This window comes from Schistocerca cancellata, chromosome 10, assembly GCF_023864275.1.
Source record: "Schistocerca cancellata isolate TAMUIC-IGC-003103 chromosome 10, iqSchCanc2.1, whole genome shotgun sequence".
Taxonomy (NCBI): domain Eukaryota; kingdom Metazoa; phylum Arthropoda; class Insecta; order Orthoptera; family Acrididae; genus Schistocerca; species Schistocerca cancellata.
Genome location: NC_064635.1, coordinates 159,351,830 through 159,369,861, shown reverse-complemented (window position 1 = coordinate 159,369,861; position 18,032 = coordinate 159,351,830). Strand labels below are relative to the sequence as shown.

At 45.4% G+C, this 18,032-nt stretch overlaps 1 protein-coding gene and 1 pseudogene across 1 annotated transcript in view; both read right to left on the bottom strand.

Annotated features, from left to right (window-relative positions):
- The window catches only part of LOC126106432 (esterase FE4-like), a 201,960-nt gene that overhangs the window by 128,636 nt on the left and 55,292 nt on the right, over nt 1–18,032 (bottom strand). The window contains exon 3 of the mRNA XM_049912712.1: nt 11,746–11,905. Coding sequence (XP_049768669.1) covers nt 11,746–11,905 — 160 coding nt within the window. The remainder of the gene's footprint in view (nt 1–11,745; nt 11,906–18,032) is intronic.
- LOC126106977 (5S ribosomal RNA) lies at nt 13,654–13,771 on the bottom strand (annotated as a pseudogene).

The following is an 18,032-nucleotide window of genomic DNA, read 5'->3' as shown; positions in this document are numbered from 1 at the left end:
AGTTCTAAGTTCTAGGGGACTGATGACCACAGATGTCAAGTCCCATAGTGCTTAGAGCCATTTGAACCATTTGACTTGTCGCTCTAACGAAGTAGGCGATTGTCAACAATATGTCTCGTGGTCTTATCGTGGCGTGTTTATCTTCTGCCGTTAGGTCAGACGATAGAAATGCCACTTGCATGCTTAGAGTAGCAGATTGACGGTGACCAACTTTAAACAGAACTTGATTAATCTTCACACACATTTATTAAAATAATAAAAATCATAGACATTACGTAACTTCTGATTCTTGAGTTTCTCCCGGCGTATTTGATAAACAAAATATCCACGGGTGTGCTGCCGGTCTATAGTGTCCAACGGGCACAATATTTCGGCGATCATACATGTCTCCATCATCACGTGAACTGACAGACTGAGCTCCTGTGAACGTGCCGGCACGGAGATCCGTACGCTATGGCTGCTCAGACGGAACTGGGTTCGGTCGCGGCGGCGGCCGATTTAAATACCCTCCGCCCGCGGCGCGCTCCCTCCGCCGTCCGCGCCCCGCGCCACAGTCGCGCGGTGGAACAGATTGCGACGGCGTCTGAGATGACGTCGGTGTGATGGCTCTGTCCGCCGTGGTCGTCACAACTATACGTTTGCTCGATTTACTCTTGATTAACCCAATCGCTGGTTCCCAAGCCTTGCGAAGATTATAGCCACAGTCACGGTTTATGAGGTCGTCATTGGTGCGAATTTCGATGGCCTCTCTAACAACGCTGTCCCAGTATCTCGACGTCTGTACCAGAATCCTCGTGCGGTCATACTCCATGGCGTGATTTTCCGACAAACAATGTACAGCGACCGCCGACTTGCTCGGATACACAGGTCGAGTGTGCCTCTGGTGTTCACGCCATCGATCCTCGACGGTACGCATCGTCTGACCAATATACGACTTGCCACATTGACACGGAATCTGGTACACGCCGGCCTTCCTCAAACCGAGGTCATCTTTGGCGCTCCCCACCAGTGCACGAGTTTTATTTGGAGGACAAAACACAGTTCCGACCTGGTGTTTCTTCAGAATGCGGGCGATTTTCCCCGAGAGTGCGCCTGTGTGTGGAATAAACGCAGTGCCTACCTCCTCCCTCGTAACTTCATCCATCTCAACAGGTTGTGCTGCAGTGGTTGGGCGCACGTTGAATCTGCCATTCTGAGTACCCATTTTTTCGAAATACAGTTCTCAGGTGTTCCAATTCCTGGGGTAGACTCTCTGCGTCAGAGATAGTGCGCGCCCTATGTACTAGAGTTTTAAGTACCCTATTCCTCTGTGAAGGGTGGTGGCAGCTGTCTGCGTGCAAATACAGATCAGTGTGCGTTGTCTTCCGATACACCCCATGACCTAGGGTGCCGTCAGCCCTTCTCTTGACCAAGACGTCAAGGAAAGGTAATTTACCCTCCGTTTCAGTCTCCATAGTGAATTTGATGTTGTGGTGTATGGAGTTTAGATGTGTAAGGAAGTCAAGGAGTTTATCCATACCATGTGGCCAGATGACGAACGTGTCGTCCACGTAACGGAAAAAGCAAGTAGGTTTCCATACGGATGACGACAGGGCTTCCTCCTCGAAGTTCTCCATGTACAAATTCGCTACCACTGGTGAGAGTGGGCTACCCATGGCGACTCCCTCCGCTTGTTCGTAGTATTCTCCATTAAAAAGAAAATACGTGGAAGTCAAGACATGCCTAAAAAGTTCAGTGGTCTTCTCGTCAAACTTCAGACTAATCAATTCTAGTGACTCTCGAAGGGGTACCCTCGTAAACAAGGAAACGACGTCAAAACTCACCATGATATCTGACTCATCCAACCTGAAGCTATCAAGGCGTTTAACAAAATCCACGGAATTACGGATGTGATGAGGGCATTTACCCACATAAGGACTTAATATTCCCGTCAGGTATTTGGCCATCAAATATGTCGGTGCCCTGATAGTGCTGACAATGGGGTGTAATGGTACCCCCTCTTTGTGAACCTTCGGGAGTCCATATAGTCTCGGCGGTACCGGACCTTGGGGTAACAATTTCTTTGCGTCACCCTCCGGTAAATCTGCGTCCTTGAGAAGCGCCCTCGTCTTGTTCTCCACCATCTTTGTAGGGTCAACGCTGATCTTCCGGTAGGAATCGTCATTCGGCTAAATGATGGATGAAGTCACGTGGGAAACTCTTTCCCTCATAAGAACGGGAGTATTTAAGAGACTAGAAATGGCGGAACGAAAGATTCTCGGGAGGATAATGGGACCTCGAAGAACAGGGTCAATTTAGAAGACGAGCGAACCACGAAATGTTATCAAGATACAGGTAATCTCGGACGTCATCAGGAAAAGAAGAAGCATGTCCTTCGGACACTTCCTTACAATGGACCATGGGAGGTGACCACAGTACATAATACAATTTATGATGGACAAGGGAACCAAAGTACACCGGATCCATCAGGTAGAAATGTATCTGGAAGAGCTGGGAATACAGGAACGGAGATATACATTAGGGTGATTTTTACATAAAAAATTTAGACTTTCACTGGTTTCCAGGAATTTGAGCCAGAAAAAAATCATTATGCAGAGAAGAGCGAAAAAGGTTGCAGGGTGTTAGAATGAAAGAATACTGGATAGGGTGAAAGACCAGAAGAAACGAAACTGATGCGAATTAACGTGGTCCTCAGATGGCGAAAACGAAGAGAAGAAGCATACAAGCATCCTTCCTTTGGGCACAGTTGCCAGCACCTCCATGCTACGCTCAGTATCCTGCATTGTATGTCCCTCCGCTGTGATGTGCGCACCAAAGGCTGTTTTATTCTGGGAGTACGTATGCTCTCTAAAACGAGTGTCAAAAGAGCAGTCCGTCTGGGCAACATAAAACTGGACCAGTTCGGTGCCTGAGGCGCGTTTGTAGTGTGTCAGTTGCTTCGAAACAAAAGCTAAGACAATTCTACGAAAGCATTGTTCAATCTTATATAATACCATTGTAGTCCATGGCTACAAACCTATTTTTGTGCTTTTAATGACCACTCGTATGCAAAAGTTGTAAACATAAAGACCTATATGGTTAAAAAAAATGGTTCAAATGGCTCTGAGCACTATGGGACTTAACATCTTAGGTCATCAGTCCCCTAGAACTTAGAACTACTTAAACCTAACTAACCTAAGGACATCACACACATCCATACCCGAGGCAGGATTCGAACCTGCGACCGTAGCAGTCACGCGGTTCCGGACTGAGCGCCTAGAACCGCGAGACCACCGCGGCCGGCGCCTATATGGTTCAAAATGACTCTGAGCACTATGGGACTTAACAGCTGTGGTCATCAGTCCCCTAGAACTTAGAACTACTTAAAACTAACTAACCTAAGGACACCACACACATCCATGCCCGAGGCAGGATTCGAACCTGCGACCGTAGCAGTCGTGCGGTTCCGGACTGCGCGCCTAGAACCGCGAGACTACCGCGGCCGGCAGACCTATATGGAAATTCCACAAGAATGTACCGCAGAAGAGCTGGTAGCGTATCGCCAGAAAGATGTGGGGTTTTACAACAACGGTATTAAGCATGAAATAAGAGGTATAAATATAAGTGACTTGTATTATATTGTATGTTAACCGAGGGCCTAGAAACGACGGAGAGGATCCGCCCCTGCCACAGCCGCAGTGGTCCATAACCTCACGACGACTACCGCACCCCTCCACCGCCTCACACCAAACCACTCTTTCAGGGTGTTTGCGTGGTAGAGTAATGGTGGTGTACATGTACGTGGAGAACTTGTTTGCGCAGCAACCACTGTAGCTGAGGCAGAATAAGGGGAACCAGCCCCCATTCGCTGAGGCAGATGGAAAACCGGCTAAAAACCATCCACGGACTGGCCGGCTCACTGGACCTTGAAACAAGTCCGCCGCCCGGATTCGTGACGGGGACCAGGCGCTGCTTCCCAATGTGGAAAGCCGTGTGTCGGACCGCACGGCTAACTGGGCGGGCAAAGTCACTTGATGCTCTCATCTGGCAATAAGAGAGTTAACTGTAAAATGTAAACTTTCACAGCCGGAAACGTCACAATTAATAAAATGTTCCGGACCACTCTGCCATCACCCTAAAACCTGACGCTTCGTCCCCACTTGCGGAGGACACCCTCATGGGGTATCACAGCTCCTTCAAATGTCCGATTCACATTTTGGCTCTCTGCAGTAGCGAGGCAGGGTGTGAATCGGACATTAAAAAAAGCCGTGCCCCCCCCTTGAAAACGTCCTCCAGAGACGGAGACAAACCGTCAAGTGTTAAGGTGAAACCCATTCGACTGCGGCATAATAGTCCGGAACATTTCATTAACTGTGAGAGATAACTCTCAAACCCATAAAAGGGATAGTTTAAAGAAAAAAAAATTAGACGTTCTTTGTATCTGTTAAATTAATGGCTTGAGAAACAATGAGAAGAGTCAAAAGCAAATTTAAATCATAAGATAAAAATGAAGGTGGATGTTATAAAAACAACACCAAAAAAAATAAATAAGCAGTTGTTTTCTGTGTATAAATGTATATGTAGAAGCTAATAAAAATTTTGTACAAGAATACCCTGCCAAAAAATACAAAAAAACACTCCTAATTATGACAATCTGCGTGTGTGGGAGATGGGTAGTAGGATGACCTTGAAAAGTAATTTAAACTGGATAAGATGAAGGCAAAGCCACCCTCATTTCCTACCTATATGAAAAATAACAGAAATCAAGAAGCCGAAGGCAAGGCAGCCTTCGTTTTGTGCCTATGTGAAGTTTAGGATTGTAGGCGTACTCCATTTCAGAATATTTGCAATGTTTCGATCGGTGCATATAGATGTTTATGATTTTATATGATCTGTGGGTGGAAATTAGGTGAGGTTTTTAGCTGTGTTAGTGTTCTGTTTTTCACTATCTTTGCTGTGCTTATTGGGTCTTTATATGACCTATGGGTCAAATTTCTAGCCATACTGTTTTTGCAAATTTGTATTGGATCTCTGTAAGTGTGTATATGATGTTTTTTAATTGATTTAGAATGATGACCTGTAGCGGTGTAATAAGGGCATGTAGTAGCACTTGCACCTTCCTGAGCTTTTCTCACCAATTCGAGCACTATCACGAACTCAAGAAAATTCTTACAACAAGATAACACCTGCACATCCCGAAAATGATGAAATAAAGAGAGCTTTAAACATCAACAGCTTAGCGCAGACTGAGTGTTTCCCACCAATTAGCTGGTAGGGGTGGGGAAGGGGAATGGAGGAGAGGGAGTGGGGAATATATTAAAATTATGTCCGCCTCCTTAGCTGGGTGGTAACGAGCTTGCCTCCCATGCACTGGGCCCGGGTTCGATTGCCGGCCGGGTTGGAGATTTTCTCCACTCGTGGACTGGTTGTTGTGTTGTCTTCATCATCATTTCATCCTCATTAGCGGCGAGCGAGTCGCCCAACGTGGCGTCGAATGAAATAAGACTTGCACTTGGTGGCTGAACTTCCCCGCTTAGGGGCCTCCCGGCCAATGATGCCATACGCTCATTTCCATTTCCTTATTAAAATATTTTCTTTCTTAAAGCATCCAAAATATTGCGGATTTAAAAGCGGTGGTCAGGTGAAATATACAAATACATGGAAACTACTGCGAGGTGCGTTAAATAAATAATGAAACAAATTTTTCTCTGTAAGCTGGTCGGTTTTATTCAGGATTCCAAAACACCGTATTATTCCCCACTGCACACTGTTCGCTACAAAATCCTATTTTTGAACATAATCTGCGTTCAGTGCTACTGCCTTAGTGGGAGGTCCTGTATGCCCGCATGGTACGACTCTACTGCTCGACGTCGGAGATAGCATCAGTAACGTCCGCTGACTGCATGCTTGGAAAGTGTGGACCGGGAGTCCCCCATGCGGGGAAGTTCGGCCGCCGAGGGCAAGTACTTATTGCATTCGACGCCACATTTGGCGACTTGCGTGTCGGAGATGGGGAAGAAATGATCATGAGGACAACACCACACCCAGTCAAATTCATAAGGTTCAAATGGCTCTGAACACTTCTGAGGTAATCAGTCCCCTAGAACTTAGAACAACTTAAACCTAACTAACCTAAGGACATCGCACACATCCGTGCCCGAGGCATGATTCGAACCTGCGACCGAAGCGGTCGCACGGTTCCAGACTGTAGCGCCTAGAACCGCTCGGCCCAACACCCAGTCCCTGAGCGAAGAAACATCTCGTGTCCCAGCCGGGAATCGAGCCCGGGCCCTTTGGCATGGCATTCCACCGCGCTGACCGCTCAGTTAACGGTGGCGAACAGGGCATCTTTAATCGGCCCAAGCAGATGGGGTGGGGGCACCACCACCTAGAGACAAGGCCGCCGCGCGAAATTGATAGCAGGTCGTGACGTCACTCCAAGCGGGCCACCATGTTGTGTTTCGAAGCGTTTGTTTATCTACACGTTTGTTGGATCGAGTGCTATATTCGTGCTTAAAACTAGCGATTACAGTGTTTGCCTGTAGTGAAGCTACTGTGAACATGGTTTACAAGTGCTGTGTGCCAAGGTGTCGTGGGAATTACGGAACTCGACCGAAAGTAATGTTGTTTTCCTTTCCGAAAGATGCGAATCTGCGCTGGAAATGTCTTTCAGCGATTCATCGGGCCAATTTCCAACCCACTGAGCACACGAAGGTATGTAAAAACTATATACCTAGTACAATTGTTATTTTTTCTGGTGGAATATCTTGCATTTTGGATACATTAGACTAAAATTGTGAGCAAAAGTTCGCAGTAAGTAGGCCTAGTATTCGTTATCAAGTGGCTTTATTTTGATTTTGAAAACGAAATATAAATTTGTGGCTCGTGTTACTTTTTATTCGTGTTTAAATTTCTCTGCAGTTCGTATTTTGTTACGCATTACCGATACGTTTTATCCTCTATTTGTGAGTGGGTGTTGTTTTTCACTCTCGCATTAGTTAGCATGAGTGCTAACGAATGTTGAAACTGCTGTTTTCATGTTTAAAAAGCGATCTCTCTGTATAAAGCATATCTGTGTTATTTTTCGATGTGTCAAACAATGGAACAAATTAATCTAGAAATAGGTTCAATTTATTATTGACGTTTTCAGCTTGACACATTGTCTCATTCCAACTGCTGCAAATGTCTGCTGAAGGTTTGTAGATTTTCACTGTTGACTTATGCTCAAAATCTGCCATATTTTTACAGGAAAGAAAATGTACATTACAATAACAACGCATAATTGTTTTTGTGAGGTGAGTTAAAAGTGATTGTTTGCTTGGGGAATGTACTCAGCTTTCCTGAGGGAGCTCTATAAACAGCTACACAATATTTATTTAGGATACTGAAGGCAGAGGAATTTAATATTATACACTGTATTAGTGCAGAATTTTTCAAGTAGAGTAAATAATAGTCGTCTGGTCCAGAAAGAATGTACTTTATCACAGTGCATTTTTCACAAATGTACCTTGTTTTACCATGTATATCGCAATATTATTTACTTCCTGCACTCGTACGTTTTCACTGGCTATTGATAAGTCTTATGCAATTACAGTACCGGTAAAAAAGAATTATAAACTATAGTTTCTGCTATATCGCGATTGATAAAGTTACTTATTGTAACCATTCGGCAAAGTACTCTCCTCTTTGCGTGGTATCATTTGCAAAGATCTCGTTTCGTTATCTCCAGCGGTTTACGAGATATGACAGGCGTTATGAATATTTCATTCCCGCGCGTTGCGATCGGAAGTGAAGTTGCTGCAGATGCTCAATTTTTTCGAGTTTGGAAGCAGATATTGATCCAAAGTTTTACGAAAATTTCAAAACCTCATCTGTATTTCATACTCAGCAATAGAATGTGTAATATGCATCAAACACAAATTCATAGCGACCTCTATTTTTGATGGCAACGTTCTCAAATTTGATACTCATCTGTGAAATACCACAATAGTTATGACCATTATCGACATGATTGGCACTTCATCATGAAGCTGCCATATAAAGTATTTCAGAAATTAATTATTTTTTACGGAACAGGTTCTGTAAAACCGTTTGACAAAGATTTGCAGGCCGTGCGTCTCGATTCTTAAAGCGCAGCGCCAATCCAAGCCTGGCCCGCTTTGCGTGACGTCACAAGAGCGCGCCGCGGCCTTCTCTTTAGGTGGGGGTGGAGGGGGGGGGGGGCGAAAGGGCGAGATCCGGGGTGTAGGATGGATAAAGGAGGACAGTCCAATGAAGTTTTGTGAGCTCACCGATGGTGCACAGACACGCGCGCGGCCTTGCGTCATTTGCGTGGAGAAGAAGTTGGTTCGCATTTTTGAGGCGGAAAGCACGCTGAAGTCGCTTCTTCAGTTTCCTGAGGGCAGCGCAACACACGTCAGAGTCGATTGATGCATCACGATGGAGGACATGGAACAGAATAGCCTCTTCGGAAGACCGTTGTAATGACTTTTCCGGCTGAGGGCGAGGCTTTGAAATTTTTCTTCGCATGATACGTGGTATGGCGCCACTCCACGGAATTCCGTTTTCGGTTCGTCAACTGTAACGACGTTCGCCAAAAATTGTCACGATCAGTTTCGTATCGCACAAGCAGGTCTGCACAGATGGTCTGCTCTTTATGGTGTTCTGTTAGACGACGAGGAATCCGGCGGTCGCACACCTTTGAGGACCTGAACTTCTGGACGAGTCTGTCAGGACTGCCAACAGAGACGACCAGTTAATCAGCGAGGTGTTTGATTGTGGTCCGTCGATCACTTTTAATGAGAGTGTCCGCACGTTCCATCTCTGCAGGGGTCACAGCCGTGTGCGGCTGGCCGGCACATGGGAGATCGGACAAGTTTGCGCGACCTTGTTGCGATGATGGCAGACGCCTCACTCGACCACTCCTGTGCTTTTGTTCATTGCCAGGTGTCCGTACACATTCTGGAAGCGCGTATGAGTATCTGCGCTGGTTTTCAGCCAAAAGAAACTCAGTGACGGCTCTCGACTTGGAACGCACTTCCGTTTCAGACGCCACCTATCGGAGCTTCATGAAACTGTAGGTGCCGAAGCGGAATATTCCACGATGTCCCACAACAAATCCCGCGTGTTCTGTACCGAAACTGGCCCACAAAAATAATGTGTTACGTTATTTGTTGAGCGCCCCTCGTACATACATTACTGGCCATTAAAATTGGTCACCACGAAGATGACGTGCTACAGATGCAAAATTTAACCGACGTGAAGAAGATGCTGTGATATGCAAATGATTAGCTTTTCAGAGCATTCACACAAGGTTGGCGCCGGTGGCGACACCTACAACGTGCCGACTTGAGGAAAGTTTCCAACCGATTTCTGATAAACAAACAGCAGTTGACCGGCGTTGCCTGGTGAAACGTTGTTGTGATGCCTCGTGGAAGGAGGAGATATGCGTACCATCACGTTTCCGACTTTGATAAAGGTCGCATTGTAGCCTATCGCGATTGGGGTTTATCGTATCGCGACATTGCTGCTCGCGTTGGTCGAGGTCCAATGACTGTTAGCAGAATATGGAATCGGTGGGTTCAGGAGTGTGATACGGAACACCGTGCTGGATCCCGACGGCCTCGTACCACTAGCAGTCGAGATGACAGGCATCTTATCCACATGGCTGTAACGGATCGTGCAGCCACGTCTCGATCCCTGAGTCGACTGATTGGGACGTCTGCAAGACAACAACCATCTGCACGAACAGTTCGACGACGTTTGCAGCAGCATGGACCATCGGATCGGAGACCGTGGCTGCGGATACCCTTGACGCTGCAGAAACAGATAGGAGCCCTCGATCGTGTACTCAACGAGGAACCTGGGTGCACGAATGGCAAAACGTCATTATTTCGGATGAATCCAGTTTCTGTTTACAGCATCATGATGGTCGCATCCGTGTTTGGCGACATCGCGGTGAACGCTCATTGGAATCGTGTATTCGTCATCGCCATACTGGCGGGATGGTATGGGGTGCCCATTGGTTACACGTCTCGGTCACCTCTTGTTCGCATTGACGGCACTTTGAACAGTGGACGTTACATTTCAGATGTGTTTCGACCCGTGGCTCTACCCTTCATTCGATCCCTGCGAAACCCTACATTTCAGCAGGATAATGCACGACCGCATGTTGCAGGTCATGTACGGGCCTTTCTGGATACAGAAAATGTTCGACTGCTGCCCTGACCAGCACATCCTCCAGATCTCTCACCAACTGAAAACGTCTGGTCAATGGTGGCCGAGCAACTGGCTCGTCACAATACGCCAGTCGCTACTCTTGATGAACTGTGGTATCGTGTTGAAGCTGCATGGGCAGCTGTACCTGTACACGCTATCCAAGCTCTGTTTGACTCAATGCCCAGGCGTATCAAGGCTGTTACTACGGCCGCAGGTGGTTGTTCTGGGCACTTATTTGTCAGGATCTATGCACCCAAATGGCGTGAAAATGTAATCATATGTCAGTTCTAGTATAATATATTTGTCCAATGAATACCCGTTTATCATCTGCGTTTCTTCTTGGTGTAGCAATTTTAATGGCCAGTAGTGTACATTGACTTTAATTGTATTACATTGAAATGAACACCCTGAGCTGCTTACAGGCGTTGACATACGTGAACGGGGACAGATGAAAATGTGTGCCCCGACCGGGACTCGAACCTGTGGTCTCCTGCTTACATGGCAGAGGCTCTATCTATCTGAGCCCCCGAGGACAGAGAGGATAGCGCGACTGCAGGGATTTATCTCTGGCAAACCTCCCGCAAACCCACATTCTCAACGTATTGTCCCGCACTACATTCGTAGTGGCCCCGCGCATTATACTCATTACTCGCGGAGCGTTGCCGATTCCCGTAAGAGTTCGGGCACTGTTTGTGCATTCCCACAGAAGAAGAAGATGGTCAAGTGGCCGGTGAGCCCTAACTATATATTTACGAAGGCACACATTTTCATCTGTCCCCGTTGACGTATGTCAGCGCCTGTAAGCAGGTAAGGGTGTTCATTTCATTATAATTTAATTCTAACGAGCTGCTTGGTCCGAAAGAACAGATATCATCTTAGTAAATATGACTTTAATTCTCTTTCATCGGAAGCTCGCATCAGTTTTTATCGATTCCGTACTATGATTGTTCCGGGGTAACGACAAGCGCCGGCACGAAGATGAAGAACGCAACAGCAGAGAAGGCAGTGAGACAACGTCAGCCAATAGTACGCTGACTAGGACCGCACCACGACAGGGGCCTCTAACCGAAGAGAATATAAGTCACGCTCCTACCAGCCTCGGCCGTAGAAGACGGACACTTGTGGACCCGGACTAGAAGACAGCACTAGAAGAGTTTTTACTTGTGATCTGTATCCATTACTTGCATGGTCCTTCTATGTAGCGAAAGACACTGATTATTTGCATGTCTTGAATACCTTGTGACACGACATTGTGGATCAATCTACCTTATTGCAATAAAAACCATTAATGTGATTTGCATGAATTGTTGTACAGCTATCCGAGAAAGCAGCGCGATATAAGAGACGAATGAGCAGGACCCGACAATGATGACCATCTAGAGACAGTGAACTGATGAATATTTTGCGGTGAAGCACTGGAATTATAGACAGTTAGATTCAGTTCTAACGGGATCGCTGCGACTCACTTTACATACAACCCTCGTTCTCTTTTATACCCAGAATTGACTGGTCACCGTAACCTGACTGATACGGTATTAATGTACTCACCGAGGACTCCGAGGCGGTAGTTGAGGGAGACGAAGACGACGCCGTAGCGGATGAGGAAGTCGGGTCTGCCGAAATCCATGTTGCCGGAGCCCCCGACCAGACCGCCGCCGTGGATGTGGACCATCACCGGCAAGAGGTCGCCAGGGCCCTCAGTCGGCAGCTGCGGGCAAACCACCGCACTGCACTCGGTACGAAAATGTTCAAATGTGTGTGAATTCTTAAGGGATCAAACTGCTGAGGGCATCGGTCTCTAAGCCTACACACTACATAACCTGACTTAAAATAACTTACGCTAAGGACAACAGACACACCCATGCCGCCGGCCGGTGTGGCCGTGCGGTTCTAGGCGCTTCATTCTGGAACCGCGTGACCGCTACAGCCGCAGGTTCGAATCCTGCCTCGGGCATGGATGTGTGTGATGCCCTTAGGTTAGTTAGGTTTAGGTAGTTCTAAGTTCTACGGGACTGATGACCATAGATGTTAAGTCCCATAGTTCTCAGAGCCATTTGAACCATTTTTTGGACACCCAAGCCCGAGGGTGGACTCGAACCACCGACGGGGGCAGCCGCCCGGACCGTGGAAAGGCACACGGTACGCCTCGTCACAGTCGCTGATTAAGAAGCGAGGCTTTACTTTACAAGAAATACGGCTTGCGGCCAGTTTTTAAAAGTAATGAAGCTTGCCTACTCTTAACATTTGTACTTAAACTGAAATGTCCGACACCGCATAAATTTTGGCCTCACTTGAGTTGAATTATATATTCTTAGTATTAGAGCTGCACCTTTTTTACATTGAAGTCAGCTGATAGGCATACCTGCTTAAAGGAAGTCCCTCTAACTAAGGAATCACCCTCAGGGGACCTCATGTTTCCAAGTAGAGAAGGAATTAGCATGTTTCATCAAAATATAAGAGGTATTAGAGATGAAGTTAGTGATTTGCTTATAGATGTTGACTCTGAGGTTATTGGTTTACCGGAGCGCCACTGAAATAATTTGACAATTCAGAGGCTTCTTTTACCAGGATACAGATTAGCTGGCTGTTTTTCAAGGAGTTCCTTGAGGAATTTGGGAGTGGCCATGTACATATAAAACAGCATTCCGTTTGAGTCCATAGAAGTATCACGGCACTCCACTGAACAGAAATTTGAATGTTGTGCAGGGGCAGTTGAAATTAGTGAAACTAAACTTCCAAATGTTGTTCTTTATTGGTCCCCCAACTCTGACTTCAGAGCGTTTCTGCTCAAGCTAGAGAGGGCTCTTGATTCACTTTATAGAAAGAACCAGGAGTTGGTTATAAGTGGCGACTCCAGTATTAATTTTGTACGTGACTGTGCAAGAAAAAGGATGTTGGTAGATCTCCTAAATTCATATGATCTGATGCAGGCTGTGTTTTTTTTCCATCTAGGGTGCAGGGGAACAGTAGCGCAGCCATAGACAACAGTTTTATTCATTCTTCATCTTTAGGTGGGCACTCTGTTAGTAAAAGGGTGAATGGCCTTTCAGACCATTATGCACAAATTTTAACACTAAAAGGCTTTTGTACAAGCTGTTGTGGATGCAAATGGTCATCTCACTGAGCAACGTTTGTAACCTGTTACGTAAGCATGGTAGAAATTAATAAATGTTACCCTCTCATGTGCAAACTAAAATGTCTTTCTTTCAATGGTTTACTTGTTACTTCTCTTCGAATGTCCTTACAAAGCACTCGGTCTTCAGACCACAAGTGGCCCACCGGGACCATCCGACTGCCGTGTCATCCTCAGATGAGGATGCGGATGCGGATAGGAGGGGCGTGTGGTCAGCACACCGCTCTCCCGGTCGTTATGATGGTTTTCTTTGACCGGAGCCGCTACTATTCGGTGGAGTAGCTCCTGATTTGGCATCACGAGGCTGAGTGCACCCCGAAAAATGGCAACAGCGCATGGCGGCCCAGATGGTCACCCATCCAAGTGCCGGCTACGCCCGACAGTGCGTAACTTCGGTGATCTGACGGGAACCGGTGTATCCACTGCGGCAATGCCGTTGCCATTGTCCTTACAAAAGTGTCTACAAAATTTCCTTGACCTGCGATCACTCGTTTATCACTCTCTCTCACGTAACGAAAGTTTAATCATAACCACCATGTATATTTGATTACCAAATTTTTCTGGTAATATAATTTTATTTATCACATCGATCCATTTAGAAACATCGATCTTGATGCACGAAGATTAGTAATCACAATTCTTAACTTAAATTATTCGAACACCACTTTACAGTGAAACTAATATTGTTATACTTTAGTTTTCATGCAAACAAAATTTGTTTTAATTTTCAGTTTTTGTAATTTTACTATTGGTATTTCAATCTAAAATTATATGAAGCTGATAGTTTTTATAGAGTCCAAATTTGCTACCTTTATCAAAATTTGCAACCCTTATAAATATTTCCAACCTTTATCAAAATTTTCAACCTTCATTATTAATTATTAGGGGCATAAATCTTTATATAAATAATTATTTCTAGAAAACATTATATAAATTACAGCTGAAAACTAATTTCAATTAAGACAGTCATAATAAAATTCATTTGAACTACATCCTATTCTAGAATGACCTGACAGCTATGTATGTAATACTCATTGGCACCAAACGCGCCATAATAGTTTCAGTTGTTGTCGAGATCGGTCAATGTAACTATCAAGTATGTTGTGTTGTGATGAAATGTTGCACAATGCATTTACTTAACAGGTGCTGTTGTAAAAAATGTTAGGAATTTACCAATAAATACTGATGATATCAAAAAGCAGAAGTGTTCCAGCGATTTTTACTGAAACAAGAGCCCTTGGACACATAAATTAGAATAAACAGGAACATACACACTAGACAACGAGAAAGCCATATCAAGGTAAGTAACATTATCTGCTAATATGATAATTCTACCCTTATGAAACTACATTAACAACCAAAGAAACTGGTACACACACCTAATATCGTGTATGGCTCCCGCGAGCACGTAGAAGTGTCGTAACACGACGTGGGATGGACTCGACTAATGTCTGAAGTAGTGTAGAAAGGAATTGACACCGTGAATACTGTATAAATCCGTAAGAGTGCGAGAGGGTGGAGGTCTCTTCTGAACAACACTTTGCAACGCATCACAGATATGCTCATATCTGCGGAGATTGGTGGTCAGCGGAAGCGTTTAAACTGAGAAGAGTGTTCCTGGAGTCATTCTGTAGCAATTCTGAACGTGTGGGGTGTCGCACTGTCCTGCTGGAATTTCTCAAGTCCATCGGAATGCACAATAGACATGAATGGGTGCTGGTGTCAAACAGGATGCTTACGTCAGCTCTGTCACAGTCGTATCTAAACGTATCAGGGGTCCCATATGACTCCAACTGTACACGCCCCACACCATCACAGAGCCTCCACTAGCTTGAACAGTCCCCTGCTCACATGCAGGGTCCATGGATTCATGAGGTTGTCTGCATACCCTAACACGTCCATCCACGCGTCGTTCGACCAGGCAGTACTTTTCTAGTCATCAATAGTCCAATGTCGGTGTTGATGGGCGCAGGAGATGCCTACAGCTATGTGTCGTGCAGTCTCAAGGGTACACGAGTGGGCCTTCAGCTCCGAAAGCCCATATCGATGATGTTTCGTTGAATGGTTCGCACGCCGACATTATTGATGGCCGAGCATTGAAATCTGTAGCAATTTGCGTAAGGGTTGCAGTTATGCCACGCTCAACGATTCTCTTCCGTCGTCGTTGGTCCCGTTATTGTAGAATCTTTTACATCTACATCTACATTTATAATCCGCAAGCCACCCAACGGTGTGTGGTGGAGGGCACTTTCCGTGCCACTGTCATTACCTTCCTTTCCTGTTCCAGTCGCGTATGGTTCGCGGGAAGAACGACTGCCGGAAAGCCTCCGTGCGCGCTCGAATCTCTCTAATTTTACATTCGTGATTCCTCTGGAGGTATAAGTAGGGAGAAGCAAGAGAGGTAGTAGGAGTAATCCACTAAATTACAGGCCCATATCGTTAACGTCGATATGCAGCAGGATTTTAGAACATATATTGTGTTCGAACACTATGAATTACCTCGAAGGAAACGGTTTATTGACACACAGTCAACGTGGGTTTAGAAAACATCGTTCTTGTGAAACACAACAAGCTCTTTATTCTCATGAAGCGCTGAGTGCTATTGACAAGGGATTTCCGATCGATTCTGTATTTCTAGATTTACGGAAGGCTTCTTGGCACAGTACAACACAAGCGGCTCGTAGTGAAATTGAGTGCTTATGGAATATCGTCTCAGTTATGTGACTGGATTTGTGATTTCCTATCAGAGAGGTCACAGTAACTGACGGAAAGTGATCGAGTAAAACAGAAGTGATTTCTGTCGTTCCCCAAGGTAATGTCATAGGCCCTTTGCTGTTCCTCATCTACGTAAACGATTTGAGAGACAATCTGAGCAACCGTCTTCGGTTGTTTGCAGATGACGCTGTCGTTTATCGACTAATAGAGTCATCAGAAGATCAAAACAACCAGAAAAACAATTTAGAAAAATTATCTGAATTGTGCGAAAAGTAGCAGCTGACTCTAAATAGTGAAAAGTGTGAGGCCATACATATGAGTGCTAAAAGGAACTCGTTAAGCTTCGGTTACACGATAAATCAGTGTAATCTAAAAGCCGTAAATTCAAGCAAATACCTAGGTATTACTACTACGAACAACTTAAATTGGAAGGAACACACAGAAAATGTTGTGGGGAAGGCTAACCAAAGACTGCGTTTTATTGGCAGACCTACTATGGAGACTGCCTACACTACGCTTGTCCGTCCTCTTTTAGAATACTGCTGCGCGGTGTGGTATCCTTACTAGATAGGACTGACGGAGTACAACGAAAACGTTCAAAGAAGGACCGCACATTTTGTATTATCGCGAAATATGGTACAGAGTGTCACAGAAATGATACAGGATTTGGGTTGGACATCTTTAAAGGAAAGGCGTTTTTCTTTCGACGAAATCTCCTCACGAAATTCCGATCACAAACTTTCTCCTCCGAATATGAAAATATTTTGTTGACACCGATCTACATAGGAAATAAGGGAAATCAGAGCTCGTACGGAAAGACATAGGTGTCCATTCTTTCCGCGCGCTGTACGAGATTGGAATAATAGAGAATTGTAAAGGCGGTTCGATGCACCCTCTGCCAGGCACTTAAATGTGATTTATAGAGTATCCATGTAGATGTAGATGTAGAACCGTCGCCCTTCCGAATCTGAATCCAGTGTGCTAACCACTGTGCTTGTGATAGTGAACGATATGTAATATTATAGTGTCCATACGACTTGTTTTGAGAGATGCCTGGCATGAGAGCCTCCCCCGCGCCCCCTCGCGATAGTGTTTACAATGAAATAGTACATTACTTACAAGGGGAAGGCCTCAGACACGGCCAACCGATTCGGCTCAAATTTGTCAGGTCGCTTATGTGCTCCCTAAAACGAAGGACTCTAAGATATTTTGGGTCAACACCCCCGCAATTTTGAGAAAATCGCCCCTAAACGTTATGACGAGCAATCGACTCAAAATTGGCGGGATCGATAGATAATTGTAAATAGAGCCTCTTCATCGTCAGCTATGGGGCCAGCAAATGCAAACTTTTCCAGAAATCGAGGAAAGAAACTTTTACAACTGCCGCTTCTATATTCACATGGTAAACGTTTTCACCGACAGTGCCGAAAGCGCAGCGGCCAAGGTAACTAGCTGGCAATCGAAAAACCCGGGTTGCAATCTCAAAGAAACCTAGCGGATGTTATTCTTTTCGTTTGTATTTTTCCATATCTCAGTTGATAGGGATAGGAGGCTTAATAAAGTAAGAAAATCAATAAGAAATGATAATAATAAGGTAGGCAAATTAATTTACCAAACGCCGCGAGTTAGTTTAAAGTTTTAAGCCTTGTCACGTGCAAAAAATTCCGAGTAAGAGTGCTGCGAATTCCTCACGAGGGATCACAGATAGCCAACCGCGCGACGCTTGTTTACAGCGAGGCACGGGACAGAATGCACGCAGGGAGAGTTACGTTGTCCCGGTTGCCTCTTCGCCATATCATAGTTGTGCACCTGGAAGTGTGAAGGTGTCCAGAACGAGCCTAATAGAGGTCAATCGGAAAGAATTGTTTTCCGTCATTAGGCTGCCGCGAACCTCGCGGATACATGGAGTGATTTTTCCATTGTTAACGCGCCGAATGAAATACGTTTTGTGAATGAATACAATGTTCTTCCGTAAGTAACATATGAC